This window comes from Pyrus communis, chromosome 5, assembly GCF_041283825.1.
Source record: "Pyrus communis isolate YQ-2024b chromosome 5, ASM4128382v1, whole genome shotgun sequence".
In the NCBI taxonomy this organism is placed as follows: domain Eukaryota; kingdom Viridiplantae; phylum Streptophyta; class Magnoliopsida; order Rosales; family Rosaceae; genus Pyrus; species Pyrus communis.
Genome location: NC_142569.1, coordinates 9629482 through 9653594, shown reverse-complemented (window position 1 = coordinate 9653594; position 24113 = coordinate 9629482). Strand labels below are relative to the sequence as shown.

The 24113-nt window shown below is 38.7% G+C and overlaps 2 protein-coding genes and 1 pseudogene across 2 annotated transcripts; 2 read left to right on the top strand and 1 right to left on the bottom strand.

Annotated features, from left to right (window-relative positions):
• Nucleotides 1-1823: 1823 nt before the first annotated feature.
• LOC137727033 (glutathione S-transferase U19-like) lies at nucleotides 1824-10224 on the top strand (annotated as a pseudogene).
• Nucleotides 10225-14517: 4293 nt separating this feature from the next.
• On the top strand, nucleotides 14518-19962 carry LOC137726475 (Leucine-rich receptor-like protein kinase family protein). Its single transcript, XM_068465412.2, has 3 exons — nucleotides 14518-18424; nucleotides 18910-19290; nucleotides 19691-19962. Exons 1-3 carry the CDS (start codon nucleotides 15505-15507, stop codon nucleotides 19705-19707), a joined length of 3318 nt encoding a protein of 1105 aa, XP_068321513.2. The 5' UTR covers nucleotides 14518-15504; the 3' UTR covers nucleotides 19708-19962.
• A 1192-nt stretch (nucleotides 19963-21154) lies between these two features.
• On the bottom strand, nucleotides 21155-22948 carry WAG1 (WAG 1). The gene has a single exon (XM_068460800.2). It carries the CDS (start codon nucleotides 22845-22847, stop codon nucleotides 21372-21374), a length of 1476 nt encoding a protein of 491 aa, XP_068316901.2. The 5' UTR covers nucleotides 22848-22948; the 3' UTR covers nucleotides 21155-21371.
• Between the last annotated feature and the right edge of the window lie 1165 nt (nucleotides 22949-24113).

Here is a 24113-nt window from a genome sequence, read left to right as displayed (position 1 = left end):
AACACCCAATGACACCCCCCTTTTTGATGTTGAATCACCACTAGACAACAATACCCTAATGGTGCCATAGTTCCACTCCAATGGTTTTAAAAACAACCAAAAACCCATTTTCAAATAACTTCATTTAACAAAAAAGGACTTAAGACAAAAATTCTTAGGATTTTGAACCACCAATTCAACAACAATCTGATGACACCACAACGACACTCCAACAACACTTCAACGATACTCCCGATTTTATGATTTGAACCAACACAACCACAATAACAGTCTGCTGACGCCACAACAACACCCCAACGATACTTCCCCTTTTATGATTTTGGACCAACAGAATCACAACAACAATTTGATGATGCCGCAATGATACACCCACTGATTTTGAACCACCTCAGCTGCAACACTTTATTCAAGAAACCCTATCCTTCTTTATTCCCCAACCACCACAACATAATTTCAAATCCAAAAAAGGGAATAATTGAGCCAAAGCAAGATGAAAGAGAGAGAGAGAGAGAGAGAGAGAGGAAGAAGAAGAATGTATTTGGGGGGTGGAGCAATAAGAAGCTTACCTCCTTTATGGTGTTCAAGATATTTTTCACTGCTCCAAATTTGATTGGTCAAGAAGGAGCAACCAAAGAATGAGTCTCAAAATGGATTTGATCAATGAAGGACATGTAAGGACATGTTGACTAATACAAAGATCAATAAAGGGCAATATGGACTTTTCACAGGCAAAATTGATCAAAAGAACAATTTTTAAAAAGTGTGATCAAAAGTGCAATCAAATTTCAAAATATGTCTATTGTGGCTAATTACCCTGTAATCTTTTGAGGTCATAATTGAATTTAGCCTCTAACAAAACCACTAAATAAAAGCTAGTAATGGTAACCCCATAAGTTATATTGACCAATACGTTCACGAGTGAGACTTACTACTATAAAAGTGGTCAAAAGTGACAGTAACCCATATGCGCGATAAATTTCTACTTATGGTCGTGGTCAAATCTGCTCCATGTCGAGGCTCCTTACCGAACTTGACTTTCTCGTGCTATTAATTGTAAAAACTTTCGTTATTATTATGATGTGATTGTTATCACTGGCCTTTAATGGGCCAAAGACCTATCAGTTGATTGGTGAATATGGTTTAGGAGTGTGATTTCACCAATAAAATATAAATATACGGTTTTTCTAACATTACTCTGTAAAAAAACTATGCCAAGTTATGAGTAAAAGAGTAATGCTAAAGAGACTAAATTTGTAAACCACATGACATAGAAGTTGATGATTGAATTATTGCTTAAGTTTTGAGAAATGTGCTCATTTCCTATTGGTGACACATCATTCAGTCTGCAAATTTTGTTTACAAATTAAGTATTCCTATGCTTACCCTAAGTAAAATAACTCAAAAAGAATTAAAGTATGAGCTTGAGGTGGGTCCTGACACAAAACTACCCTGCTTGTTCAAGTTTGTCTACCAAAAATAGAATTACTATAAAGAAATAGATTCAAATGCTATAGTCCGACTAGAAAAATACGTGTTATATAAATTATTACAAATACATTAACAAAGAAAAATGAAGGGAAAATAAAGGATTTGATGCCGAAAGCAGTGAAATAATCGCTATCCAGTTAGAAAATCTCTAATATGTATGTACAAGAAAGGAAGAGAAGTAGAATCTCTCGATGTCCGGAGTCTTAAGACTCCTGTTTCTCCTCTGAATTTTTGTCTATAAATACACAATCCGTTAGTCTGCTTCTACCACCACTGCTCAGTCACAGTCAGCTTTTTGTATCCTTTGAAAATTTGTTAAATCTGATCAACCTTCAATGGCCGATGAGGTGGTGTTGTTGGATTTCTGGGCAAGCCCATTTGCGATGAGGCTGAGGATTGCACTGCCTGAGAAGGGCATTGAGTACAAGCATAAAGATGAGGACTGTAGAACAAAAGCCCACTGTTGCTGCAGATGAACCCGATTCAAAAGAAGATCCCGGTTCTCGTTCACAATGGAAAACCGGTCTACGGGTCCTTGGTTGGACTTCAGTACATTGATGAGGTTTGGAAGGATAAATCTCCTCTGCTGCCTTCTGACTCTTACCTTAGAGCCAAAGCCAGGTTCTGGGCTGACTTCGTCGACAAGATGGCATTTTTTTTTAGTTTTACTAATTTAGATCATTGTGAAGCAAGTTGGTGGGGGTAGCACAATTTTTTATATGAACATGCAAGATCTATTCTCTTAAAGTTCCACTAGTTTGGAATATCTTTTTGCAAATAAAATAATGTTGTTTTCAACTTACAATTCAGGTTTAGGATTTATAAAAGAATGAACCTTTTGTTTGTGTTTAAAACATAGTTGTTTCATTTTCATGTTAAGGTTTTGGGTTATGGTTTAGGTCTGCGATATATACTAGCAAGATGATTAGATTAAAGTCTCAACTCATGCAGTTTCGATAGTGTATGCATGAGTTCCAACTTGCTCATTAAATTTTTTACAATTTTGGTGATGTAGGATTTATCTTATGGGATAAATAAATATCAAAGGATATTCCACCCACATGAAGATATTACCCTGCTAATTATCTATGTGATAATTAGATGAAAATCAAGAGATATTCATATTAGAATATACTTGGGATTTTCATGGGCTTTTCAGTCTTGGTACACTCTTCCCAACCACTATATAAGAATGCCTTGGGGAAGAGAGAATAGATAAGAAACACAAGCTTTTCCACAGTTCAAATATTCTAGTTAGGTCTTTAGAGCTATCACTTTTGGCTCTAGGTCTTGGGAGGCGAAAACCAAGGGGCAACTCGACATACCGTAGCCAACCCGACAACCTGCGAGGTTCTAGACGTGCACGGAGGGTCAAAGCAGTTGTTCGTGTTTGTAGGAGCGTGTTGAGATTCAAGCATCTGCATAAAAGGTACACACGTCCTTTTGAATTTATTTATAATCTTCCAACAGTGGTATCAGAGTCACTCACATACTCCTCGCATGAAAGCATGAGATATATATGAATTTGCCATGAATGCTTGTCTTTAAAATTTTCGTTTTTGCCATGCTTTTTTATTTTCTAGGTTTTAACACTTGGGTTATATTCTTTACATTCGTATGAGACTATGTTTAAAATTTGGTTAAAAAACCAAGTGGTTAGAGAGATAATTGAAACCCTAGTTTAGTAATAGCATGAAAAACGAATTTTTTTTAAAGTTTTTTGCGACCCTTTTTTCGTGAGGTTAGAGTTGTTTTTGGATTTTTTCAAAGAAGACTTAATTGTAGATGGTAATCTGATCTTTCTAACGACATAAAATATGTATAAAACGGATGCATATTCCCTAAGTTATGGCCTCTATAAACAGGCCTTCTGAGAGTGAAAAATCTGGAAATTCCAGATTTTTTGGAAGAAGATGATGAACAGTGGTTCATCCTTCCACTCTTGGCCTAAGCAAGTACGAGTACATCACTAGGCTTTCGTGGATGTTAGCCACCGTTGGATTCATCTCAGGGAGTTCAATCCAACGAAGGTCAAAAGAATGGCATCAAACTGCTAGAAGGCGGCGCGTGTGTATCACGTGCCACCCAGGGCGAGTGGGTTCGCGCAATATTAAATTAATTATTAAAAATAAATAAAATTTTGCACAGCTGCTTTGGGTGGCGCATGGGCCGTGTTTTTGGGACACGGTTGGCAAGTGAATCATTGTGGTTCACTGACCTACGTAAGGGTATATTTAGGTTTGGTATTAGAGACGTTTTTAATTTACTAAAATTAAGGAAACATTCTTAATTGACCTTTAAAAAATATCCAACACATGCCAAGATTTTAGGAAAATCAAAAAGAGATAATGTCGATCAAATTTGCTCATCTTGATTGAGCATTTTAAATTAGAAAGGAATGTTCTTTAGGAGAATATTTAAAAAAAAATTACCTAATTAATAAAAAATAATGAAATTAGACTAGGGTTCACTAATGGTCACCTCTTATTTGATGTGGTGTCTAGGAAAAATATTTAAGGAGACACCTTGCGTGTCAAAGAGGTTCGGTTTTTAAAAGCTTCACTCTGCCACCCTTCCTGGATTTAACATGCCCGCACTTACTGAGGCCCGCATGTCGAGCCCATTGTCTAAAAACCCTAATTGTTGTCCACTCAATTGAATGTTGCATGAAAAATGGATAAGCTTAAAACATAATAATGTTTAAATTAGATTTATTTCGAAAATAATTAGAAAATATGATCTTGACTCTTAGAATTGAATGGTAATTATGAGCGACTTAGCGGATTTTTCAATTTCAACCTAGGAGAAAAAGTGAAATATTTTCTAATGAGTTTTTGAAATAAATAAATGTAAGATGTGTAATTAATGTCAAAATTATTTCACCCTTGTAGAAAGAAATGGCTGCCAAAAATGTTGTTGCTGATTTGACCAAAGGAGAAAAGCTGGTTGGAACTAACTATGATATTTGGCATAGGAAGATCCAATATATTCTCAATGAACAAAAGCTCTTGGAGCCTTTGGAGGCTTCGTTGGATGAGCCTGATCTTGAGAGAGATGGAACCACTGCGGCTCAACATACGACTAAAGTGAGGTCTTATGAATCTTGGTTCAAGAAAGATCGAAGTGCGTACTTTACTATGTTAAGCAGCATGCATGATGATCTTATTGGTGAGTATGAAAAGTACTCGACCGCCAAGGAGATGTAGGACTAGCTGAAATTTTCTTTTGGTGGAACCTCAACTACTAGGTTGAGAAGTCTAGTGTTGAAGTTTGAGGTTTATAGGATGGATCCTAAGCATTTTGTATTTGAACATCTTAGGAAGATGTCCAGCATGATACGAGATTTAAAAGTTGTTAGTAGTATCCTCACAGATGAACAGCAAGTCCAAGTTGTGATTAGGTCCCTCACAGACTCATAGGATGCCCTTAAACAGATCATGACACACAATGATCAAATTAAGAACTTTCATGACATCTTGCGTTATGTTGAACTAGAAGGTGAGTGCCGAGTGGCGACCTAGAGTAGTGCCCTATTGACTTAAGGTGGATCCAAAAAAGGTAACCAGTTCAAAGATAAGACTAAGTTTGAGAAAAATGATGCAAACCTTGCTCCTAATTCTAATAAGATCAAGGCCCACAAAGGTAAACGTGGCAAGAAAGACGAATCCAAGTCAACGTGCTTTAACTGTAAAAAGAAGGGACATTTCGCTCGTAATTACACTGAGCTGAATAGAAAGGTAATCCCTAACCTTAAATCTATCATTGTTTGTGTATGTTCACATATACATGTTGCTCACATGTCCGACAATTGGATTGTAGACACATGAGCAACCAAGCATGTGACGCGAGATAAAATGGGGTTCGAAAATTATCAACGTTTTCCAGCAAAGTCACACTGGGTGTACGTAGGTGAAGGAAGTCGTACAGAAGCTTTAGGAGTTGGTTCGTATCGACTTCAACTAAGCACTAGTTGTCAACTACTTCTGCATGATGTCTTGCACGCCCTTGGAATGCAATTTAATTTACTTTCAGTTACTGCACTTTTATATGAAGGATATTGTTTTTATTTAAGCCTGTCTAGACTTGTGATCTATTTGGATCAAGTTGAAATTGGATATGGTTCAATAAAGAACGATTTTGTTTGCTTGGATTTGATTTATTCATGTTCTTCTACTTCTTTTGTAACTGTTATTAAACATGTTGATTCTAAAACATGGCATGCTAGACTAGGGCATATAGGGCAAGATAGAATGACAAGGTTAGTTAGAGAATGTCTGTTGGGGTCACTCATTAATGTCAATCTGCTTGTATATGAGCCTTGTTTGGCTGGCAAAGCAGTTAGAAAGCCTTTTGGAAAAGTTGTTTGAGCTACTCAACCACTAAAGTTAATCTACTCTGACATCTGTGGACCAATGAATGTGAAGGCCCGTCATGGCGCCTCTTATTTTCTGACTTTGATTGACGATTACACGCAATATAGTTATGTGTACTTGATCGTCCAACGCTATAAAGCTTTAGATTGTTTCAAATGCTTCGTAGCTGAGGTTGAGAATCAAAAAGGGAAAACTGTAAAAGTTCTTCGCACTAATCATGGACGTGAGTATTTGTCTGACCAATTCAAGGTTTTTTTGTGAAGGTAAGGGGATACGTAGACAACTTTCTATTCTTTACGCACCACAACAAAATGGTGTTGCTGAAAAGGAGAAACAGAACTTTATTGGACATGGTCAGGTCTATGATGGTGCATGCAAATCTCCCTATATCTTTCTGGGGTGATGCATTATTGACCGCAAGGTATATACTTAACCATGTGCCTTACAAACTTTGGAATAATGTAAAACCCAATCTAGGTAATTTGCGTCCTTAAGGTTGTGCTGAATTTGTTCATAATTAATCACATAAGTTTGGAAAGTTAGGTCCTATAGCAAATAAACATATCTTTATAAGATATTGTGAAAACTTGAAAGGTTATGTGATGTATGGTGAACATCCAGATGGAGGGAGAATCGAGATTGATTCACGTGATGTGGAATTCATAGAGAATAACTTCCCAAAACTTGGTGATATTGTCAAAAACCTTGATCTCCATGAGTTGGAAAAAGATGAAGAACTCGTAACATCTTCAAGCGAATGAGTGGAATTAATTTTCAATCCGTTGGTTGCTGAATATGATGTAGGAAGACTTGATCCAAGTGGGAGTACACAACCCAGTGAGAGTAATGTATCCATAAACACTCAAGAGAATACGCGTAATGATGGGAGCGTACCCTCTGAAATTCAAGGTCACACAGTTCGAAGAAGCAAGAGAGGCCATATTCCCAAACGTCATTTTGAGGTTGATGATGAGGCCTACATTTGCATACCTTCAGAGGAAGATGAACCTTCTTCTTACAAAGAAGCGTTGTCTTCAACGGCCAAAGAATGGAGGAAGAGATAAGCTCCATGGACAAAAATATTGTTTGAGAGTTAGTTGATCTTCCGCTTGGGTGTAAAACCATTGGAAACAAGTGGGTTTTAAAAATCAAACGCAAGGTGGATGGTTCAATTGACAAATATAAGGCACACCTTGTGGTGAAATGGTACACTTAGCAATTGGGTGTAGACTATGAAGAGACATTATCCCCTATGATGAGGTTTGCCTTTATTCGCCTCATTTTAGCTATTGTTGCTCAACTAGATTTGGAACTTCACTCAATGGATGTTAAGACAACATTTCTCAAATTTGAACTAGACAAGGAGATATACATGGATCAACCTCTAGGCTTCGAGGCCAAGGGACAAGAGAGCAAAGTTTGCCGCCTAAAAAGTTCCATATATGGCCTCAAGCAAGTGTCTAGACGGTGGAACATTAGATTCCATAATTCAATCTCTTCATTTGGTTTTGAGATGATTGAGGAAGACCACTGTGTGTATCTTAAGAAATATGGGAAAAGTATTCTCATACTTTCCCTGTATGTTGACGACATCCTAATAGCGGGAAATAACAAAACCTTCATAGAAACCACAAAAGCGTGGTTGTCATCCCATTTTAAGATGATGGATATAGGTGAAGCACATTATGTGCTTGGAGTTAAGATCACAAGAGATCGCTCAAGGAAACTTCTAAGTTTGTCTCAAGAGACTTACATTAAGAAGGTACTTGAATGATTTAAGATAGAGAACTTTAAACCCATAGACACTCATATGGAAAGAGGCGCGATGTTGTCCTTAGAACAGTGTCCAAAGACTAAGAAAGAGAAAGAACAAATGGCAAACGTCCCATATGCCTCTGCAATAGGAAGTTTGATATACGTGATGTTTTGCACACGTCCGGACATTTGCCATGCCGTAGGCATGGTAAGCTGTTATCAAAGTAATCCTAGACAAGCTCACTGGTAAACCGTCAAGAGGATTATGAAATTCCTGCAAGGAACAAAAGATTTAGCCTTATGTTACCAAGGAGGGGATTTGAAGTTGAGAGGATATAGTGATGCAGACTGAGCAAGCAATAGAGATGAACGCAAGTCCACCTTAGGTTATGCTTTTGTCCTTAGAGGTGGAATTGTTTCTTGGTGTAGCAAAAAGCAAACTTGTATTGCTCTATCCACAATGAAGTCAGAATATGTTGCCCTTAGATCAACTGTTCAAGAAGTTGTTTGGCTTAGGAGGTTTCTACTACAGATAGGAGTTATGACTTATGCTCAAAAAGCTGTACTTGTCTACTGTGATAGTACTTCGGCCTTAGCATACATTAAAGATTCTAAATATCCTGGAAAATCTAAGCACATAGATACACGATATCATTTCTTTATGAACAAGGTTACCAAGGATGAAGTAGTGTTGAAACATATCTCGACTAGCAATATGCTCACTGATCCCGTGACTAAACCCATAATTAGAAACTCATTTCTAACTCATGTAAATAATATGGGTTTATGTAGGGTTTGATGTGTTTTTCTTTATATTTGACATTATTATTGAATAAAAAGGCACTGAAGTTTTTTATTTCATATTTATTTATTTTTGAAATGATTGTTTACACATCTTTACAAGTGTCACCAAGCTAGAATCGGTTTTTCACATGAATGATTCGCCCTAGCACTAAGATAGCAAGTAGGATGAGACATTTGTGTCCTCAAAGCATTGGACTGCGAGACCGAACACGTGTATGCTGAACTTACCAATATGCACAAGGTAAACGTCGCCTTAGAAATGTCTAAGATGAGACTTAACAGAAGTCGAACATGAAATTTGTTTCATGTTGAAGCTTGTAAAGCCGGATATGAATATCCAGGTGGGCACCGAGAAGGCGACTAGGCTAGAAGACTCAGGTTAGGCGCTTGTGCAATGACTAAACTAAGATCCGTATGGTGTATGTCCAATGGACATGTGACACACTCATTGAAATAGGGATATAGCATAGCATACAAATCATACTGTATATGCTATAACTGATTAATAGTGGGAATTATGAATGTCAAGTCTAGTGTGTGACGAATAGTCTGGGGAAGAAAACACAATGTCGTGTCTAGGTAAGCAGTTAAATCAAATTAGATTGACATGAGAGCTTAAGGAAGTCAGTTCGAAGAAAACACCATGTCGTGTGATTCATTAGCTTTTTGATATTTGTTATCAAACATAAGACATGGATACATGATACTTGTGAGACATGACATTTTTTTTTTTTTTTCATAAGGAGGGATAAAGAATGTCAAGTCTAGTGTGTGACGAATAGTCTGGGGCATAAAGTGATGAACTTCCGAGTGATGCATTGTTGTTAGTTTAGTAATAACTTAATGGCAGTGCTCCTGGTTATGTACGTCCTTTCTCGCGAGGTCACTCATCCCATTTCCTGTATGAGGAGGTAGACTAGAATGGATGTGAACTAAGTGTGTTGATTGAGACTATGCCACACCCTATGTGGGTGAGTGGGAGATGTAGGATTTATCTTATGGGATAAATAAATATCAAAGGATATTCCACCTACATGAGGATATTAACCTCCTAATTATCTATGTGATAATTAGATGAAAATCAAGAGATATTCATATTTGAATATACTTAGGATTTTCATGGGCTTTTCAGTCTTTGTACACTTTTCCCAACCACTATATAAAGAGGCTTTGGGGAAGAGAGAATAAATAAGAAACACAAGCTTTTCCACAGTTCAAATATTCTAGTTAGGTCTTTAGAGCTATCACTTTCGGCTCTAGGTCTTGGAAAAAGAAAACCAGGGGGTAACTCGACATACCGTAGCCAACCCGACGACCTGCGAGGTTCTAAACGTGCACGGATGGTCAGAGCAGTTGTTTGTGTTTGTAAAAGCGTGTTGAGATTCAAGCTTCCGCATTAAAGGTGCACGCGTCCTTTCGAATGTATTTATAGTCTTCCAACAGGTGATACTAAATGCAGATACATGAAATTGGGAGGAAGGTATGGACAAGCATAAGAGAAGAACATGATGCAGCAAAGAAGAAATTTCTCGACTGCATAAGCATGTTAGAAGGAGAGCTCAGATACAAGCCTTACTTTAGGGGTGAAACCTTCAGATTTGTGGATGTGGCGGTTATTCCATTTTATAGTTGGTTTTCTGTCTATGAGAAATTTGGAAACTTCAGCGTGGAGACAAATCACCCAAAGTTTATTGCCTGGGTTAAAAGGTGTTTGGAGAAGGAGAGTGTATCCAAGTTGCTTCTTGACCCAAAAAAGGTCTACAATTTCCTCTTGCAAATGTGGAACAAACTCAGAATGGAGTAGATTTTGGAGCAAGTGTGGGAAGAAGCTAGTGATTATCAATGTTCAACCTGTATTTGGTTTTTTTGAATTAGAATAAAATGACACTTGACGAAGGTTTCTACTGTATTTGGCACTTTGTTTCACCTTTGATCATATGTTGTTATCTTTGTTATTTGCTTTTGTAATTAAATTATCATATTGTTGTTAACTTGTTATAGTAAGCAATATTATGTGACCAAGTCTTCATATTGAATGTTGGATTATTGGGTGTCACTGGTTGTACAACCATGAGTTTATCTCTCTTATTAGAACAATATTATGTGACCAAGTCTTCATATTGAATGCTGGAGTATTGGGTGTCACCGGTTGTGTACAACCATGAGTTCATCTCTCTTATTAGGTAACAAAAGTCATGGTTGTATTCAACAGATGACGGGGCAGATTTTCTCTTTATTATCCAACTTTTGTTGCGAGTTATATATTAGTTAAAGTGCAAATAGTAGTCTGTTGTCCCACATTGACGAAGTGCATATGTAATACCAATTGTAACTCCTATATATACTCTACTTTGGAGATTAATGAATATATAAGAAATTCTCAAATATTGTCATATATATTTTTGGTATTTACCATGTTTAATTTGACATGGCATTATAGCAATTTCACATGGCATCAGAGTAGTGCCACATACAGTTGAACGAACAGCGCCTTGCTACATTGTGTGAATAGTGATTTGCTACAATGTTCTAGTAAATTTTTTTCATTCTGCTGCGTATCTTTTATGCCTTTATTATTCGTGATTTAGTTTAATGGCTCAAAATAATCATAATGTTGTTATGCATCTTGGTGGAACAAATATATGGATAATTGACACTGAGGCCACTGATCATATGACTAGTGACCCTAGAATGTTTAATGAGTTATGTGACTATGTTCATGATCCATATATTACTAGTGGAAATGGAGCACCTTCTCCTGTGAAGGGTGACGATACTATCTCTCTTACTCCGACCTTATCACTGGTCTATGCTTTACTTGTTTGTGATGTTAAGTGCAATCTTTTGTCGGTAGGAAAACTACTTGATACCTTATATTGTTCTGCTCACTTCTACCCTACGTATTGTTATTTTGAAGACATTCAAACTCAAAAGATAATTGGTTGTGGTAAAAGAATAGGGAGTTTGTACATCTTGACTATGGAGGATACTGTTGTTTCGGGTTCAAATAATCATCAAGTTTTAAGTGCTAAAGTTGATGACAGAATCGTCAAACAATTGAGGTTGCTCGCTTATTAATGTTGGATAAATGTGTTCCTAATCATTTATGGGGTCATGTTATTTTGGCTGCTGTGTATTTGATAAATCGTGTTCCAAGTAAGGTTCTTGATTTTCAGACATCACTTGATGTGCTACAAAAACATGTTTCTCTTGTTTCTATATCAAAACTTCCTCCGAATGTGTTTGGGTGTATTGCGTATGTGCATGTCTACCCTTATCAGCGGAGTAAACTTGATGCATGTGTTTCTCTGACGTGTCTTTATTGGGTATGCTAACAATCAGAAAGGCTATAAGCGTTATCATCCTCCAACTCAGAAAACTTATATTACCATGGATATCACCTTCCAGAAGGAAGTTTCGTATTTTGTGAAGCCCTTTTCCTCCTCTCCACTTCAGGAGGAAAAGGGGAGTGAAATGCAGATTTGAATAGATGGTATGGATGATGTGTCACAGGCAGAGTTGGGGACAGAACCTATTATGTTGCGTGATACTGATAAGTTGGCTATGGATAGTGATCGATCAATTGTCATTCCCGAAACTATTTCTACTGACGACATATTAGATATGCCCAACGAGTTGCCTGTTAGTGTGTCTGACGAATTACCTTCTCATGACCGGTTGCCTGTTGTTGGTATGTCTAACAAGTTGTCTGATGATGGTTCGTCCAGTGATGATTCTTCTAACAGTTTGGTACTAGATGGTGACATACATGAGGTAAATTCTGATGATTCTTCTACTTATCAGTTGCCTTCACGAGCTAATCGTGGAAAACCTAAAATACAATATGAGCATGATATGCCTACCAAGGCCAAATATCCTATCAACAATTATGTGTCTACTCATCGTTTGTCCAAACTATATGTATCTTACATATGTCAGCTATTTAGTGTATCAATTCCAATAAAATTGCATGACGCTTTGTTTGACCCTAAGTGGGTTAATGCCATGAGAGTTGAGATGGAAGCTTTGGAAAATAATTCCACTTGGGATTTGGTTCATTTTCCAAACGGGAAGAAAGCTGTTAGATGTAGATGGGTGTTCACTATTAAGCACAAAGCAGATGGTTCTATTGCCCGGTATAAAGCTAGATTAGTTGCTAAGGGTTATACTCAAACCTATGGGGTGGACTATCAGGAGACTTTTACTCCTGTTGCCAAACTTAATATTGTGTGTGTTCTTCTGTCCTTAGTAGCAAACCAGGATTGGCCTTTATTGCAGTTTGATGTTAAGAATGTTTTCCTTCATAGTGATCTTAAGGAGGAAGTTTAATTATGTGGATCTCCCACCTGGTATCAAAACATCTCCTAGAAAAGGTGTTGTATGCAGGTTGCGAAAGGCTTTATATGGTTTGAAACAATCTCCTAGAGTGTGGTTTGGGAGGTTTACAAGTTCAATGAAGAAGTTTGGGTATGTCCAAAGTCATTCAGATCATACTTTGTTTCTAAAGTGACAAAATGGTAAGCTAACTACATTGATTATTTATGTTGATGACTGGTGATGATCAGAATGAGATACAACGCCTTCAAAAGTACCTAGCGATTGAATTTGAGATGAAAGAATTGGGTGAATTGAAGTATTTTCTTGGAATCGAGGTTGCACGATCCAAGCATGGTATTTTTTTTGTCTCAACGAAAGTATGTTCTTGATTTGTTAGCTGAAAGAGGTAGATTGCAAACCTGTTGATACTCCGATTGAGCAGAATCATCGTCTGGGCTTATTTTCGGATCAAGTTCCTACTCATAAGGAACTGTATCAGAGGCTTATAGGGAGATTAATTTATTTGTCTTGCACTTGTCCTGACATTGCTTATGCAGTTATTGTGGTAAGTTAGTTTACACACTCACCTAGTGAAGCTCATATGGATGCAGTAATCCGTATTTTGAGGTACTTGAAGATGGCTCCTGACAAAGGCTTGGGTTTCTCCAAGAATGGTCATTTGAATGTTGAAGGGTATACAGATGCAAATTGGGCAAGTTTTATCACTGGTCGGCGATCTACATCTAGATACTTTACGTTTGTGGGTGGTAATCTAATTATATGGAGAAGCAAGAAACAAAAAGTGTTGGCTAGGTCAAGTGTTGAAGCTGAGTTTTATGGTATGTCTCATGGTGTATGTGAGTTGTGGTTGAAAAAATTGTTGAGAGATCTTGGATTTAAACCCAAGGGTGCTATGAAACTCCATTGTGATAACAAGGCTGCTATTGAGATTGCTCGTGCAACATGATCGAACAAAACATGTGGAGATTGATCGACATTTCATCGAGGAAAAATTGGATGCTGGAATTATTATGTTTTTGTTTGTGGGATCTGAAGATCAATTCGATGATGTACTTACTAAGGCTGTGTCCAATAGTGTGTTTTCCAACTCACTTGACAAGTTGAGCATGTGTAACATCTTTGCTCCAACTTGAGGGGGAGTGTGGCGAGTTACATATTAGTTAAAGTGTAAATAGTAGTTTGTTGTCTCACATTGACGAAGTGTATATGTAATACCAATTGTAACTCCTATATATACTTCACTTTGGAGATTAATGAATATATAAGAAATTCTCAAATATTGTCATATATATTTTTGGTATTCACCATGTTTAGTTTGACAACTTTGAGTTAACTTTTCCCAGGCATACGAGATCTTACATTTTGCATGCAGGATTTCCAGCATTATATATCCAACAATACTTTTTGCACCAAAAGTTCAGGTTTCAATTGTATAGTAATTTTATGAACAATGGCAACAACATCATCATTAACAGAATTTGGTTTATTTAATAAAATTTTAAAAAATTCCCAAAAAGCATGGAATCCAGAAGATTACATGCAGAATGCAACATCCTGGCTTATTTTATAAACAAGTACAATTACATGCAGTGCAGGTGAGTTGTAGCTATCTTTATCTAAACCATCTCATTGGTCTATATGGTAAAAGATAATAGTGTCCAAGTTCAAGGGCCCTATAAGAATTTTTATTTATTTTCCATTTGACCTCTCAGTTGAATTTAAGAGATCCCACTAAGCCACTCAGAGCATTTCAAGTCTCGAGATAAATCATTACACCCCAAAACACACACACAGTCCCCCCACAGTGCCAGCAACAATGGCAGAGATTGCAATCTCTCAGAAACTCACATGACCAGTCTCTCTCAATCCGCCATGTTTTGCAAAAATCAAGGCACATCAAGTCACAATGATGGGTAACAAGAAGCATAAACTTGGTGGTGGATTCCATGAAGGAGGAGAAGAAGAGGAAGAGGCAGATGAAGAAGAAAACTGAGGCAAGAATTTGCTGTAAAGTTTGGTTTAGAGTTGACTTGCTTATTTTATTTTCTTTTCATTTCACTGCTTAAGATTGTGACTTTCACGGCCTCCCTCCACTTTCTTGCGTTGATCATTCAATCTTTTCTTCTATTTTTGTTGTTCGCCTCTCGTTTTTTCTCTGTAAAGTTCTCTCTCTCTCTCTCTCTCTCTCTCTCTCTCTCTCTCTCTCTCTCTCTTCCTTATCTTTTACAGTCTGACTCTATTCATTGCATTGTGGGCTTTTTTGTGTGGTTTTCTTGTTCAGTGGCTTTAAAACTTAGTTGGGTTTCGGTCCCTTTAAGTTAATGCCCCCGTTGAGACCATATTTTCATTTAGTTTTCCACAAACGTAGTTGTCCTCGCCTAACCTCCGTATTTTTTATTTAAAAATAATAATAATTTGTATTTTTGGATACCATGCATGGAGCACTACCCCCCTCTTGTATTCCAATTTCAGTTTCAATCTTGTATCCCAATTTCAGTTCAGTTTTCAATATTGCCTCTGAGTCTCTTTTGTTCCGAAGTTTGCTTTGATATATCAGCTTTTTAATCTCCTCCACAGCTTTCACTGATCATCATATTCTTGTTCCATTGAGATGTTCTAATAAAAAAAAAATCCCTAATTGTTACCCAATTGGAGGATTTGAAGTGCATATTTCCTTCAAAAAAATTCTCATGCCACAAAACTTGCTGAGCAAACAATGTAATTTTCTTAATTTGTGTACGTAGAAATGGCTTGGCAGGTTAGTCATCTCCTACAAATGTTGTTCCACATAGCACTCATATTTTCTCTCACTTCTGCCTCCATTAACTCATTAGACCAAGAGGCTCTTTCCCTTTTGGAGTTCAAAAGATCACTTTCTGATCCAAGCAACAATCTTGAAACCTGGAATTCAGCATATTCAAATCCTTGCAATTGGACCGGAGTTCGTTGTTCTGATTTCAAGGTAACTTCTATAAATCTCAATGGACTTAATTTGTCTGGCACTTTGTCTCCAAGCATTTGTAATCTTCCTTACTTAACTGAATTCAACGTGTCCAAGAACTTCTTCTCTGGTCCTTTCCCCAAGGGTTTGGCAAATTGTCATAATCTTGAGATTCTAGACTTGTGCACAAATAGGTTTCATGGAGAAATGTTGACCCCTTTCTGCAAAATGACCAACCTTAGAAAGCTTAACCTCTGTGAGAATTATGTGTTCGGTGAAATGCCTGAGGATATAGGGAATTTAGCTTCACTTGAAGAGCTTTTCATTTACAGTAATAATCTTACCGGTGTCATTCCCACATCGATTAGTAAGTTGAAAAGGCTCAAGGTCATCAGGGCGGGTAAAAACTCGCTTTCAGGGCCAATACCAACTGCTATTGGTGAGTGCGAGAGCTTAGAGGTTCTTGGGTTGGCACAGAATCAGTTAGAAGGATCGCTTCCGAGGGAGCTTCACAAGCTCCAAAATCTGACTGATTTGATCCTCTGGCAAAACCAATTAAGTGGTGAGATTCCTCCTGAGATTGGTAATATAAGTAGGCTGCAGTTGCTTGCCGTGCATGGCAATTCTTTCAGTGGATCGCCCCCGAAAGAACTTGGGAGGTTATCCCAGCTCCAAAGATTGTATATCTATACCAACCAGCTGAATGGAACTATTCCAAGAGAGCTAGGGAATTGTACCAATGCTGTTGAGATAGACCTTTCTGAAAATCAGTTAACTGGACTCATCCCCCGGGAGTTGGGTTACATCCCTAATCTTCACCTGCTTCACCTTTTCGAGAACCTGCTTCAAGGAAATATTCCTAGGGAGCTTGGGCAGTTGAAGATGCTGCAGAGGTTAGATTTATCGATAAATCATTTGACGGGCACAATTCCACTAGAGTTTCAGAATCTCACTTGCATGGATGATTTGCAACTGTTTGATAATCATCTTGAGGGTAGAATTCCGCCTAACCTCGGAGCTAACAGTGACCTCACAATACTTGACATTTCTGCAAATAAGCTTGTTGGTAGAATACCTCCACATCTTTGTAAGTATCAGAGGTTAGTGTTTCTAAGCCTCGGTTCCAATAGGTTGTCCGGAAATATTCCATACGGTCTTAAGACATGCAAGTCTCTGATGCAGCTAATGCTAGGAGATAACCAGCTTACAGGAAGCCTCCCTATGGAGTTATATAACCTTTCTGCTCTTGAAGTCTATCAAAACCGGTTCTCAGGACCAATACCTCCAGAGGTAGGCAGGCTTATAAGTTTAGAAAGGCTGCTCTTGTCAGATAACTACTTTGTTGGGTACATTCCTCCTGAGATTGTGAATCTATCACAGCTTGTGACCTTCAACGTTTCCTCTAACAGACTCTCGGGTAGCATTCCTCATGAGCTTGGAAATTTAACAAAATTACAAAGGCTTGATCTTAGTAGGAACCACTTCACTGGAAATCTCCCAGAAGAACTTGGAAAGCTAGTGAATCTAGAACTTTTGAAACTATCTGATAACAGTTTGATGGGAGGAATACCAGGGACTCTAGGGAGCCTGGCCCGACTGACGGAGTTGCAGATGGGAGGAAATCACTTTTCTGGTAGCATCCCTGTTGAGCTGGGCCAACTTATTGCTCTACAGATTTCCCTCAACATTAGCCATAACAATCTTTCGAGTACAATTCCTGAAAACTTGGGGAACTTGCAGATGTTGGAATCTCTCTACTTGAATGACAATCAGCTTGTTGGTGAAATTCCTGCCTCAATTGGTGAGTTGCTTAGCCTTTTGGTGTGCAACCTTTCTAACAATAACCTAGTGGGAACCGTGCCGAACACCTCTGTATTTCGAAGGATGGATTCTACGAATTTTGCAGGAAACGATGGCTTGTGCAGATCAGTTACTAGTAGTTGTCACTCTGCAGCTCCATCTACTACTCCGAAGCGAAGCTGGATAAAGGATGGTTCATCTAGAGAGAAAATAGTGACCATTATATCCGTTATAATTGGATTAATCTCCTTGTCTTTTATAGTGGGTTTCTGTTGGGCAATGAAGCGCCGAAAGCCTACTTTTGTTTCACTTGACGATCACACAAAGCCTGCAGAAGTGTTCGATAACTATTACTTTCCTAAGGAAGGTTTCAAATACCAGGACCTTGTTGAAGCTACCAGCAGTTTTTCAGACAGTGCAATTCTTGGAAAAGGAGCCTGTGGTATTGTGTACAAAGCTGTAATGTCTGACGGTGAGGTCATTGCGGTAAAAAAGCTAAAGGCGCAAGGAGAAGGAGTAAGTGTTGATAGCAGCTTCCGTGCTGAGATATCAACCCTTGGCAAGATCAGGCATTGTAACATTGTGAAGCTCTATGGCTTCTGCTGCCACCAAGACTCAAATCTTCTCTTGTATGAGTACATGGAAAATGGAAGTCTAGGAGAACATCTCCATGGAAATGAACAAAGATGTTTTCTAGACTGGAACGCTCGATATAAGATTGCTCTTGGAGCAGCAGAGGGTTTGTGCTATCTTCATTACGATTGTAAGCCCCAAATCATCCACCGCGACATAAAGTCAAATAACATTTTATTGGATCAAGTTCTTCAAGCACACGTAGGAGACTTTGGCTTGGCTAAATTGATTGAGCTCCCATACTCAAAATCCATGTCCGCTGTTGCAGGCTCATATGGCTACATTGCCCCAGGTAACAAAAGAGTTCATAGTATTCTTTTGTTTTCACTCATTCTTCTCGTATATTCTCTTCAGTAGATAGTACCACATCACAGTTGCTTGAACACGGCTCTCCCATAATGTGCATATCCTAATTTATATCGATGTTAGTCTATTTAATGATTTACTTAACACACCTTCTTTATGTTCTAATTTTTAACTGCAAACTGCTAATGTTGTAAACCTCTTTCGAGTTATTCCAATATACTTGATATCACGGATTAAGTCATGATTTCAAGCATTACTCAAAATTGTCCAACATTTCAAGGGAGATGAAATTACCATCTCAATCCCCGTACCTTCTTATGCAATTTAGAAATGTTTGAAGTGAAGAAAGATTGACTGTTCATTTCTGAGTAGTTGTTGTTGCTCTGTTGTTTATCAGATGGCGTATGAACTTACAATACTGAAATCTTTTTGGTACTTCTAACCGTATATTTTTCTTGGAATTCATTTCAGAGTACGCATACACAATGAAAGTGACTGAGAAATGTGACATATATAGCTTTGGGGTTGTACTGCTGGAACTAGTAAGCGGGAAGTCACCTGTTCAACCGCTGGAGCAGGGAGGAGACCTCGTCACTTGGGTGAGAAGGGCAATAAATAATGGAGTGGTAACAGCTGAAATATTTGACAAGAGGGTAGATCTGACCGTGAAAAGGACAGTTGAGGAAATGACCCTATTTCTTAAGATTGCATTGTTCTGCACTAGTACATCCCCAGTTAACAGGCCAACAATGAGGGAGGTGATCGCAATGATGATTGATGCTAGGGCATCTGTGAGCAATTTCTCATCATCACCGACATCCGAGAGTCCTTTAGATGAAGGCACTTCAAGAGGTGAGAAACAAATCAACTTATTTCTCCGTTGTGGAAGTTGTGACTGCTTTATGCATTTTAATGTTCTTCACAAATGCTTCCTCTCAAAATCCCTTTCATAGTAAAAAAATACCTAAATCCCCGTTTCGAAGAAAATAAACCCATGATGCCAACTGCTACTGCACCATTGAAGCGTAACTTTTTTCAGTAGTTCGACTATTTAAGTGTTTCTCGTTAACATTATCATTTTTTGGGGGTTCCTGATGATCTAATGCCCCAATTATTCTGATTGAAAGAGTTGCTTAACCAAACTACATTATCTTCCAATTTCCACCGAAGGGAAACTTGTTATTTTTGTCCTATTTCGTGTAATTAAAGATTTCTCAGAGACTGACGCTTGCATAATTATGGAAATTTTCAGATTCCATGGGATTATAGGCTCACTCCATCTCCATGAAAGGGTGCTAAGATTCTGCATGTCTTCCCATACTACACATTGAACGAGTGATCTGCATTCGCACTCGGATTGCTCGAGAAAATAAAGATTTTATCAGCAACGATCTGCATTTTTACTAACCATCTGCTCTAGCTCGATCAATTGTACTAAGATTTAAGAGTGGTTTAGAAGCATAATAATTTCTCTGCAAACAAAACTCTCCACTTCGACCTAATCCCAAAATCTATCAAGCATCACTCTATAGTTTCTCTTTTATCACGTATATCACTGTTTCTAATTGGGATGTCGGAGAAAAGAGAGTTTTATCATAAAAAAAAAGTCTCGGCCCAACTAAGAGTGGAACTATTCAATGTAAGTTGTAATTTACACTGTCAAGTTTCCGACGAGGGGATTGCACTCTTCAACATGGGAAAGAAGCCTCCTGCTAGCAGGCATGCTTAACACAAGCAACCAGGAATTTGACTTGTAGGTATGAACCATTCACTAATTAACCAAATGGCAGGAAGCAATTATTTTGCAACTTTTATTAGGTGAATGTAGAATTTGCATGTTATCTCAAGATCTGAGCTGAGTACTAATTGGTTAAATACTGTTGAATCCTATGAGGCAGCTGATGTGGCCCTGCACATATGCAAGGAAATTTGAGAAATGCATATTAATTCTCCATTGGATCAGTCTAGATGCATAGGTGTAGGTCTGCAAAACCTAATTCCTGATAACCAACAATTTATGAATCTTGTAGCATTTTCTCCTCTTCCCACTTGAAATATGTAGTTAATTAGAGTAGTTGGAAAAGCTAGCAAAAGGGTTTAAAGGAAACATAAGAAGGATGAGCAAGAAAACAGCGTGTGACACAATGCTACGCCGGCTCAGTAGTACGGATTTTATTAATCGTTGAGTGGAATTTAACTTATTACTGATTTTTCAATCTTTTGACGGTTCTTGGTTTGTTTATTCATTTACGAAAAAAATTAGATGCCAATAGTAGAAGAAAAAACCGGATTAGAGTGGTTCTTTATAGCAAATAGAAAAGAGAGATATTTGGTCAGAAAGTTCATCAAAATTAAGAGGAGCAATTCAAATTTGGGTGTAAATGAGAGTGTATTGCTCTAGTCAATTTGACTAAGCCTAAGTATGCAATAGTATGCTATAATCATGACATCTGTGCAATACGTGAGTAACAATACAATGAATCGGTATACAGTATGAGACACATATCAATGTTAGTTATATGAGTCGCGTGAGGTATGAGCGACTATCCGTTGCACAACTCTCAAAGTAAGTGAAAAACAATACAGATATACAAGATATGTTTCCATAAACGGATTGAAAATATATTATCATGAATAGATAATAGATATGTACCAAAACCAGAGACATTTCCAATTAAAAAAGAAAAAACTTGAGTGACTGAATTAGACAATAATCAAAGCTTGAAAAAGACTTAAATATAAATCTTCTATTTTATTTTAGAAATTAAAATATAGTCATGACTGTATAACGCCGATTCATATACATTAAAATTCACACAAAAAAATCACTCACAAAATCACATCTCTCTGCCGAGACTGCTGCTGCTGCACTACCTATGTATACAAACTCTTCGCTGGATTTTCACCTTTTACCCCACAACGAAAAGGGGTATTCATCTCACCACTTTATTACTGACATACTGATAGTAATTACTGTTACTGTGTCTATTATTCTTGTAATTAGATGATGATCTAGTCCTCACAAATTGACCTAGTGCCTTCCACCAACACTTCCTTCTCTTCTGTGTGGGCCCAACCAGTATGTTTCCGTGGGGCTTACTAGGCTTCCTTCTGAGCCCATTAACCTCGGGTGGCCTGTAAGTCCGGATCAAGGCCCAATTAATCCCAACAAAAAACGGGTGCTGTTTAATTTCTGTGGCCCCCTTGGCGCACCCCAGCCTCCTCCGTGGATCCCGCACCAGCAGCCTCTCAATCAAATCCCTCGCCTCCTTCATTCCCTCCTCTTCTTCCTCCGCCACGCGGAACCTCACCCCGCTGCTCGCAGCAATATTACGCAGGGTATTTTCTTTAGTCACGCCCTTAAACGGCGTCGTTCCGTGGAGGAGCTCGTAGATAAACACTCCGAAAGCCCACCAGTCAACGCCGTTACCGTGGCCGTTACCTGATATCAACTCCGGGGCTAGATACTCGTGAGTCCCAACGCAGGATTTTGAAAACGCGGTTGTCGGCTCCGCCACGAACTCCGCCAACATTTCCTCTTGCTGCTCCCTCCTCGATCCAAAACAGGAATAAGTACCTTTTCTTTTAGTTGGCCTCGTCTTCTTAACACGGCGGTGTTGCAAGGTGGGATTCACGTCTCCTTTGAAGCAAAGATCGAAGTCTGACAACATAACATGTCCATCCTCGCGCAGGAGTATGTTTTCGGGTTTCAGGTCCCGATAGACGACTCCCAGCGCGTGGAGGTACTCAAGGGCGACGAGGACTTCTGCCGCGAAGAAGCGAACGGCGGAGACAGGGAGGCGGTTTAGTGGCTGTCTGAGGAGGAGGTTGTGGAGGTCGCCGTTCGGGCAGTAGTCGATGAGGAGGCAGGTGTAGTGGGAGACGTCGATGCGGGCGTAGAGCGTAGGGAGGAAAGGGTGGTCGAGCATGGAGAGGATCTCGGCCTCGGTGCTTACGTGGCCGAGTTTTTTCGGGGTGAGTAAATCTTTATCGACGACTTTTAGGGCGAAGGTGGCGGCGTCAGGGTTGTCGCGGTCGTCTCGGAGGCGGCATAGGAAGACGCGGCCGAGGTTTCCTGTGCCGACATGGCGGAGTAGCTTGAGGTGGCGAAGGTGGAGGGTGCGATCGGAAGAGATGGCGGTGGCAGCCTTGATAGCGGTCCAGTGCGGGTCCGACTTGCGGTGGTGGAGGGGATTTGTTGTTGTGGTGGTGGTAGTGGAAGTGGTGGAGAGGCGGTCGTTGAAACTGAGGGTCAGGCTGCTGCGGGCTAAGCTGGAGCGAGCACTTGAGCAGGAAGCGGCGAAGGTGCGATCAGTGAGGGCGGTGGAGGTGGAGGTGCAGCTAGTGAAGCTGAGGTCGAGATCTGCGTAGTCGGATGGGAAACAGGCCAAATGGGTTTCTTTGTCCATGGCGGTTGGATGAGGAGGTTGCGGTGGCGCATGCGCTCTGATGACTGAATATTTTGGATGGACAGATGCAATGGAAATATACAAGTTGATATTTGGGGGGTTTGGGGGATTATAAAAGAATAGAGAGGAAGAGAGAGGGGGGAGGGAAGGTATGTGGGACGTGGTGGGGACTATTAAATGAGGTGTTTGGTTGACCCAAAAGTGAGCATTTTTGCATGTAAGTGTGTAGTGGTGGTGGAAAATGGAAGAGAGAGAAAGATGGTAACAGTTAAAAGAAAATTAAGAAAGTGTGCTGGTTGACCAAACCGGAAAGAAATCTGGAGATAATCTTTTTCATCAGGGTCATCGAATCAATTAATCTGAGTCTTTGAATTTTCCTTTAACGATTATCTGTTTTGATCCTTTAAAAGTTACAATAATATTTTGCTACTAGATAAAAATTCAAAGACTCGAATCACTTGATTCAATGGTCTTGATAGAAGAGATCCAGAAAGGATCTCTTTCCGACCAAACCGACCATTTGGATGTTAATGAAAGAGATAAAAAAGAGAGAAAATGAAGGAATACAAGGAATGAGGTGACTCAGATGAGGCATCAAGCATATATGAGATTCTGGTCCGCTGCATTTACCATATGTGCAGTTTTTTCTGCATTTTAAAGCAAGTCTGATCCGTCCAACCAGTCAAATGAAATTGTAATTATTCCATATCAACATCAGCTTTAAAAGGAAAACAAAACTAATATGGTAGGAATGATCGAACAGTCGACGAAGAAGAAAAAGGAGGAAATCTGATATAAAAAGGGGTGCTAAATTAATTTTGATTCTAGTTCGCCAGTTATAGGAATCTGAGCATGCAGTTCTTCCAAATCAGAAAAATGCACCCACATTTATATATAGAGACTTCATTGGATTCTATGGCACATCCAATTAACCTATTAATTGTCAGAATGAAACGTACAATTAATGAAGGAATTCTATGGTGAAACAATATCAATCAACTTCATTCATATGATTATTCTCTTCGTAATAGCATTTACAAACATTATTAATTATATGGTACACAACAATATATACGATAAATTGTTAAGAGACGAAGGCCTCCAGAGAAAACACTAGAGAGAAACCTCCAAGAGGCTCCTCCCGTTTCATCGTTTTTTAGACGAACGATAGCAGTTTAATTATAATATTAAAAATTTATACAAATAAAGGACATTCTAGATACCACTTTTTCTACATTTTTTTTTAATTTTTCTTACTTAATTTAT